The 7,966-nt window shown below is 36.9% G+C and overlaps 1 protein-coding gene across 6 annotated transcripts in view; it reads left to right on the top strand.

Annotated features, from left to right (window-relative positions):
* Window positions 1-7,966, top strand: part of ralgapa1 (Ral GTPase activating protein catalytic subunit alpha 1) — a 64,480-nt gene that overhangs the window by 17,260 nt on the left and 39,254 nt on the right. For all 6 annotated transcript variants that reach the window (XM_014022372.1, XM_014022373.1, XM_014022375.1 and 3 more), the window contains 8 exons: window positions 997-1,125; window positions 1,216-1,341; window positions 1,875-1,933; window positions 2,009-2,117; window positions 6,053-6,163; window positions 6,310-6,378; window positions 6,459-6,596; window positions 6,691-6,874. In XM_014022372.1, coding sequence (XP_013877826.1) covers window positions 997-1,125; window positions 1,216-1,341; window positions 1,875-1,933; window positions 2,009-2,117; window positions 6,053-6,163; window positions 6,310-6,378; window positions 6,459-6,596; window positions 6,691-6,874 — 925 coding nt within the window. The remainder of the gene's footprint in view (window positions 1-996; window positions 1,126-1,215; window positions 1,342-1,874; window positions 1,934-2,008; window positions 2,118-6,052; window positions 6,164-6,309; window positions 6,379-6,458; window positions 6,597-6,690; window positions 6,875-7,966) is intronic.

Raw genomic sequence — 7,966 nt, 5'->3', positions numbered from 1 at the left:
GACGTGACATGTTCGTACGAACCCTTTGTACGAACAAAAGTAAGAGAAATTTAGGATAAGAATACGAACATGTTCTTGCATGAGGCCCAATGCTCCTTAGCAGTAAATCCTACATCGTTGGAAAATCCATTAAATTCTCTTTTAAATTGCCCGTAGCATGCTTATTCTTCAAATTCAAAAAGTCAAAGAAAACGTTTTAATATTTAAGAAAGTTGGRATAATACACACGATTTAACCCATTTTGTCCCAAAACTGRCATATTTCCTGTTTCAAAGTGAAACAGGAAGTGACTTCAAAGGGGAACTCTTTAACAAAGAAAACTCTCTGGTCTTTGTTTATTGAAACAATATTGTTTGAACTCTGACTCTTCTTCATCTGTGATAGAGAATCAAAATAATCTTAAGAAACATCAGATTCTTCTCTACAGTCTGGGTTGTTGGCTGTTGTAGCGATGCTCTGTTCCCATACAGTCATTCCCCTTTGACATCACTTCCTGTTACTTCACAGGCAAATATCTCTACAACTGTTCATCTCAGCGACATGAAATTTCTTTTGCAATATTGTATCAATGTTCTCTTTCTAAAAATGCATCCCAAAAGTATTACAAAAATTTAACATCACAGGCACTTTAAATGGTGCCACATTTGTAAGGAACGTTCATTTGTGGGATGAGCAGTAGAGCTGAGTGTGTGGGTGTCAAACGTCTTGTTTTGTTGTTGCTATTGACTTGTGTTTTGAGCTTCTGGTACCCCCAAGTGCTGCCAATCAGGTGCCTGGTATAAGATTTATTACCAAGAAGCATGGTTACAACAAAGAAATAATCTACCAAACACAAATTTTCATACTTTTTGTGCTAAGTATATTCAATAACTTTTACACTTCAAAGATTAAACTAAATTCTCGGCACAGTGTCTCTGTTCTGTGTATAGTATTTGTCAGTCCTGTAAAACATAATATGTGTTCATGTTTTCATGTTGACGTTTGTGCTCCATGCAGGACATTGTGAACACCATCATCAAGCACTGCAGTCCGAGGTTCTTTAGTATTGGTCTCCCTGGTGCCACCATGTTGATCCTGGATTTTATCATCGCAGCTTCTCGAGTCACAGCCTGTTCATCACTTAATGTAAGAAAAAAGTAAAATAACTACAGGTGTTAGATTTGCATTTCTTTTTTATTTCCTCACTTCTTTACCTCTTGTCACCTTCTCTTCAAGGCTCCAAGAGTGGAGGCCCAGATCCTTCTCGGCTCTCTGGTGTGTTTCTCCAACTTTTACGAGGACCTCGCTGCTCTCCATCCGACCACAGCCGACGTGGTTTTAACAAAGTTTCCTGATGTCAAGGTAGATGGAAGTACTCGTTTGTGTAGCTGCGACAGGTTGTGATTAACAGTAAACTGACGTTAGCCACGCATGAATCCCCAAACTTTTATCTCTTTTGTGTGTGATGCGGGTCAGCCTTAATTTTGTAACTCGTGTCTGCTGCCTGTAGGGGATCTCAGAACAAAGTATTAGGTTAATGTCTCATCAGATATTCCTGAACCAGCTCGGGGCTGTGGGAGTAATGTTGTTTTTGTTGTTGTTGCTGTGTAAACAGTTAATGCCATGCGTGGCAGCACCTCAGGTCCTCTCTCTGGTTTCATACGAGCCAGAAACTTGTTTTGAATCACTAAGCGATCATTAACTGTGACTGAAAGGATGGGACCAGTGAATCTGTGAATGTGTCCATATTTTGTGTGTATGATATACTACATATTAGCTTCATAGTTCTATAACTTGCATGAATACATTTATTATTCACACTAGTTTTTACAGGTGCTTGGTTTCTATTTGGCCTGATGAAGTTATAAACTAATTTTGTTTGTTTTGTGTTTTAGGAGCACATAATTAAAACCATCCTGACCTCTGCTAGGGATGAACCCTCCGCTCCTGCTAGGTAGGATTTATCTTTTATTGTATTAAAAATTGTGTTAATACAGATAATTTGCTGACTCTCTGTGTGTTTTTTCAGGTGTGTTGCTTTGTGCAGTCTGGGTATCTGGCTGTGTGAGGAGTTGGTTCACGGGACTGAACATCCTCAGATTAAAGTTGCTCTAAATGTCATCTGTGTTACACTAAAGGTGAGCCACTTCTCTTTTTAAAATCCATCTAATAATGTAGTTTGACTCTTTATATTCCAATTATAAATCAATATCAGTCGACTGACATCTAGTTTAAGTGTAGAAGTAGCTGAAAACATTCTTTAACAAATTCTAAGTTCTAATCAAAAATTCAAGATGGTCACCACCGCTAACTTTAAGAGAGTATAATTCAGCAATTTTAAGACSTATTGAAATAAAATGTGGAGTAAGAATGATCTCATGTTAATCCAAAATTATGCAAACCACTAAAGCTAATGCTACTTTTACACAGGGCTAATTTAGCAATTTGTCAACATACACAGCTGAAAATATTCATACTGTAGTACTGTATTATCAGAGAACAATCTTTAACACTATTTAAATGGAAATACAAAATCCAAGATGTCCACCCTCGTCTCAGTTATTTGGGGGCAGCAACTGGGATAGCCAATCAGGTGTCACCCCAGAACCCATCTGGCTCTACCCCTGATTTATTTCCTGAATGTTTATTCACACAAAAAACCTTGAGACTTCTCTCATGAAATGAGTTAAAACTTATTTTGTATACCTCTCTCCAAAAAACACATTTCAAAACATAAAAATTTGATATTTCATAAATAATTGCCGTTTTTGTAAATATTTTTAATTTATATGAAAAAATCCACGTTGCTTCTTTGAGTCTGCTTTGTGCAACTTCAGTTGGATTTTCTGATGATTTGTTATTTCAGATATTCATAAAATATGTATACATAATCCTGACTGATAGACATAATTATATGTGTTTCTAATCCTAACTATTGAACTCCCTCTTTTATTCTGTTTGTTTAAAACACATTTATGTGTGGCATTATTAATACTTAAAAAAACAAAAGGGTAGCAATTTATATAATAACTACACTACATTTATCTTTATTTAATCAATAATGAACAGTTAGTTAACCTTGAAAACATCATTAATTAAAGATGATTTATACTTAAGCTATAAATTAACACATTTATTAATATTTTAACCATAAAAGCTAATTACTGACAAAATCAACATATGCATTGTTTATTCATGCTTAACTCATGAATTAACTATTCTGTGTTGTGTATATGTATACTCATATAAATGTACTTTCACAGCATGTATTAATTGTTAGGATTGACTAGTTGTTCTTGGAAGTAATTAGTCCTTATGGGTAAAGTATTAATAAATGTTTTATTTATAGCTTAAGTATGAACCATCCATAATTAAACTAACCATTTATTAATGATCAATTAAGGCTAAATAAGGTGTAGTTATTATAAAATGTTACCAAAAAAAGTAAAGGAGAGTTTAACTTTTTTTTTTAGATTATTTTAGTGCACTAAAACAATGACTRTGTGCTGGAGATGATTGTTAGTGTTGGTAACATTGTCTCAGTTGTTATTGCCCGTTTCAAGCAACTGGACTGAGAGGCCTCTGGATCAGAATAAAACTGTCCAACATTTACTGTCTGATCCAGAGCCAAGTGGCTCTAGACAGACACACACATACCTTGTCAACCCCCTCTTGTGTATCGGCAGCCAATTGCCTGCTAAGACATTGCACCAGCAGACACACATACACACAAACTTGCGTTCACATGGGAGTCAACCCTGGACTGTAAATATGTTTGGTTCTTCTTCAAATGGGAGACTAATCCAGTGGGAATGCTGCAAGCTGTGTCCTACACACACATGCATAAAATATTCACGCACACACTCCTGAATATAAACACTTGTCCACTTCTGGATCTCTTGCCGTTGCGGTTGCAGCCAGGAGCCTCAGCCATGGGCTCGATGACATGTACACACAATTACACACATGTTCACAATGCTTGAGTAATTATTTTTCTGAGCAGAGCCACTTCCTGTTGACTGTATTGTCTTCCAACCTTCCTACTGTGGAAAGTTGAAAAATCATGAAGCTCACATTCAACATGATTTATTTGTATATGAGCAGCAAAAGACAGAAATAAATAATAACTTTGATTTTAGTTTGTTTCTTTAGAATGAAGTTTTTACGCTTTTTCTAACTTACATTTAAAGCAGTTGTGTTTTGAATAAAACAATTWATCATTTCAATTCAATTCAGTTTATTTATATAGCGCCAAATCATAACAAACGTTGTCTCAGGGCACTGTACATGAAAATAAAACAATCTAAAGAAGAAACCAGCAGATTGTGTTGAATCACTTCATCACAGTCTCCCATCCTGAGCAAACGGTGGAGAGGAAAAACTCCCTGCTAATCAGGAAGAAACCTCCAGCAGAACCAGGCTCAGGACAGGCGGCYATCTGCCTCGACCGGCTGGATGAGGGACAGGAAAGAGACACAGGTAAACACAGAAGAACTGGTCTAGGTGCACCTTCTTCTGGAAAAGAGACAAAAAGAAAAACATGTTATTGATAGAAATAATTACAATAAACATGTAGAGAAAAGAGACTAAAGACAACAGCAGAGTGAGGAAATGTGCTCAGTTTGTGCTCCAGCAGTCTAAGTCCATAGCAGCAGAAATGAAGAATAATTCAGGAAACCTAAGTGTAACTATATGATTTATCAAAAAGGAAAGTCTTCAGTCTAATCTTAAAAGTAGACAGAGGTCAGCCTCACAGACAGAAACTGAAAGTTGGTTCCACAAGAGAGGAGCTTGATAACTGAAAGCTCTGCCTCCCATTCTACTTTTAGAAACTCGAGGAACCACAAATAAACCTGCAGTCTGAGAGCGAAGTGCTCTGTTAGGAAAGTATGGAACAATAAGATGTTTAATATATGATAGAGCTTGGTTGTTAAGAGCTTTGTATGTTAGGAGTAATATTTTAAATTCTATTCTGAATTTGACAGGGAGCCAGTGGAGAGAAGCTAAAACTGGAGAAATATGATCTCTCCTTCCAACTCTCATTAAAACTCTAGCAGCAGCATTTTGGATCAACTGAAGACATCTTAAAGAGTTTTTGGATGTCCAGATAATAAAGAATTACAGTAGTCCAGCCTAGATGTGAGAAATGTATGAATCAATTTTTCTGCATCATTTTTGGACAAAATGTTTCTAATTTTAGTGATATTACACAGGTGGAAGAAGGCAGTCCTGGTAACATTTTTATTGTGGAGGTTAAAAGACATGTCCTGATCAAAAATAACACCAAGCTTCCTTACATTAGAACTGGAGGCCAGATTAATGCCATCCAGAGGAGGTGAAAGGCTGCAAAGTTGATYCCTAAGATGTTCAGGTCCAAAAACCATAACCTCTATCTTATCTGAGTTCAGAAGCAGACAGTTAGGAGTCATCCATGTTTTTATGTCTGTAAGACATGCTTGTAGTTTAAGTAACTGGTTGGATTCATCAGGTTTCATGGATAAATATAACTGAGTATCATCAGCATAACAATGGAAATTTATCCCATGCTGTTTAAGAACTTTACATATTGGAAGCATATGTAAAGTAAAGAGGATTGGTCCAAGCACTGAACCCTGAGGAACTCCATGACTAACTCTGATGTAAGCAGAAGATTCATTATTAACATTAACAAACTAAAATCTATCAGTTAATTAAGACAAACCATTTTAGAGCTGTTCCTGTAATCTCAATATCAAGTTCAAGTCTACGTAATAAAATATTGTGATCAATTGTATCAAATGCAGCACTTAGATCTAACAGGACAAGAATGGACACAAATAAATAGTGCATTTGTTTTTAAACAAAGTATTGTACCTTGTTTTAATTTTAAATAGAAATGTATCTCCCTATATAGACTAAATGTTGTTTAATTAAACCATTTGAACTGTCTCCTACAATAGAATGGTAAAAAGCCCTGTGGTATCATTCGTCCTTTTCGTCCTTCTTTCAGTGACTTGTTTGCCTCAGCAATGACAGATTTCATTATAAGTGGCTTAATATACCTTTAAAGTTTTATAAATCTTTTGTTTTTTAGTATCCCAATAAGAACGTAGCTCTGGTGGCATCAGACGTCCTTCACCTACTGATCAACTACGTGGACCATCTTCACAAATTCCCCCCTGAAACTCCAAAAAAGATCGTAGAGGTTAGACGCATGTTGTTTTATTTTATGTCCCTCTGTTTTCTGTCAGCGTTTATTATTTTGTGTTTTTGCTTTTATAGTGTTGAGTTTTTGTGAATTGTATGTTTTTTACTTAAATCTTTTTGGAAAACCTGATTGTCTCTCTCCAGATTCTGATTGCCACCATAACATACTTACTGCCAAGTACAGAGTCCTCTCCTCATGAACTGGACAAAAGGGTAACACATTTATAATCCACATAAAGTAGGTTTGTTATTCCATATTAATTATAAATTATAACTCAACGTTTGTGTTGCAGCTTGTAGTTTCCCTCTTGTTGTGTCTGTTGGACTGGGTGATGGCTCTGCCTCCAAAGACTCTCCTCCAACCTGTTCAAACACGAAGCCCACCTGAGAAGGATCAACCCACCAAAACCCTTCTCAGCTGTATTTACAAGGTAAATCACAACATGACCCATTACACAGTAGGTTTCTTTTTTACCAGTAAGACATTCATTAAACATCTTTTTTGTCTTTCAAATGTGTGTTTAGGTACTACATGGTTGTGTGTATGGAGCACAGTCTTTCAACAGTCCCAAGTATTTCCCGCTGCAGCTGTCGGACCTGTCGAGTCCAGATTACGACCCGTTCCTGCCGTTGGAGAGCCTCAGAGAACCAGAACCTCTGCACAGCCCGGACTCGGAGCGCTCGAGCAAACTGCAGCCTGTCACTGAAGGTAGGTTATCCAACGCCGCAGGCGCTCTCGCAAGGTTAGAGCCGGCGTAATGAGCCGATGTGTTTTCTGCACATGCAAAGTGATTCATGCACACAGAACACAAATCCACAAAATCTGTTTACAAGAAGGTATGTGTATGTATGGGTGTCTTGATCCGCCTGAGTCCTTATTGTCCCCCGCTGTGGTCCACCAGAACTCAGAGAGTCGACTAATGACAGATTCACCCTGATGGACCACGTTCTCTCCTCTCCTCTCCTCTTCTTTTCTTATCTTTTCTTCTCCTTTGTTTTTTTTTGTTTGTTTTGTTTTGTTTTTTACTTGGCTTCATATATTTAAACTTGTAAAACGACCATTTAAGTTTCCTGTTTTCCTGGCCTCTTTTTGCAGTCCCATCCTGAGCCCTCCCTGAGGTTTAAGGAGTCACTGAGAATGTCTGATCAATACATATCTGTACTCAGCATACAACCTGTCAATGTGGAGCTGTTAGGAAGTCTCTGTGTGTCACTGTGTGTGTGTGTGTGTGTGTGTGTGGGTGTGGGTGTGGGTGTGTGTGTACGTTTGTGTGTGGGTGTGTGTGTATAATGTTGATTAACCAGGATTTTCCAGCAGCACAGTGTGTGATGGCATTGGCTTTCTCTCAGCGGGATGTTCAAACTCTTGTTTCTTCCTTGTTACTCTGGAACTTTAACCACAAATCTTTTAGTCCTCTGTTGGTATATTACTTTCCCTGTTTTTCATATTTATAGACAAAAAATTTGCTCTCCTAATTAATAAATATAATTTACAGTTTTTGCATGTATTCATTAAATAACACATTTCATTCATGTACACTAAGATTTTTAACATGTTTTGGACTATATTTTAATCAAATGTTTACTGTTATAAAAGATACGATAAAAATTTTGTTATTATGCGCAGTGGTGGGCAGCACCCTAAAGCACTAACTCCCCTAATTGTAAAGCACTAACACACTTCCTTTTTTTTTATTTTTGTATTTTTGTATTTTTTTATTTTTTTTTTAACACACTAACACACTTCAAAATTTAGCAAAAGCTAATTCTAAAGCTCTGTGCATCCATCCATCCATCCATC

Source organism: Austrofundulus limnaeus, unplaced genomic scaffold (assembly GCF_001266775.1).
Source record: "Austrofundulus limnaeus strain Quisiro unplaced genomic scaffold, Austrofundulus_limnaeus-1.0 Scaffold327, whole genome shotgun sequence".
NCBI lineage: Eukaryota > Metazoa > Chordata > Actinopteri > Cyprinodontiformes > Rivulidae > Austrofundulus > Austrofundulus limnaeus.
This window is presented reverse-complemented; position numbering and strand designations above follow the sequence as displayed.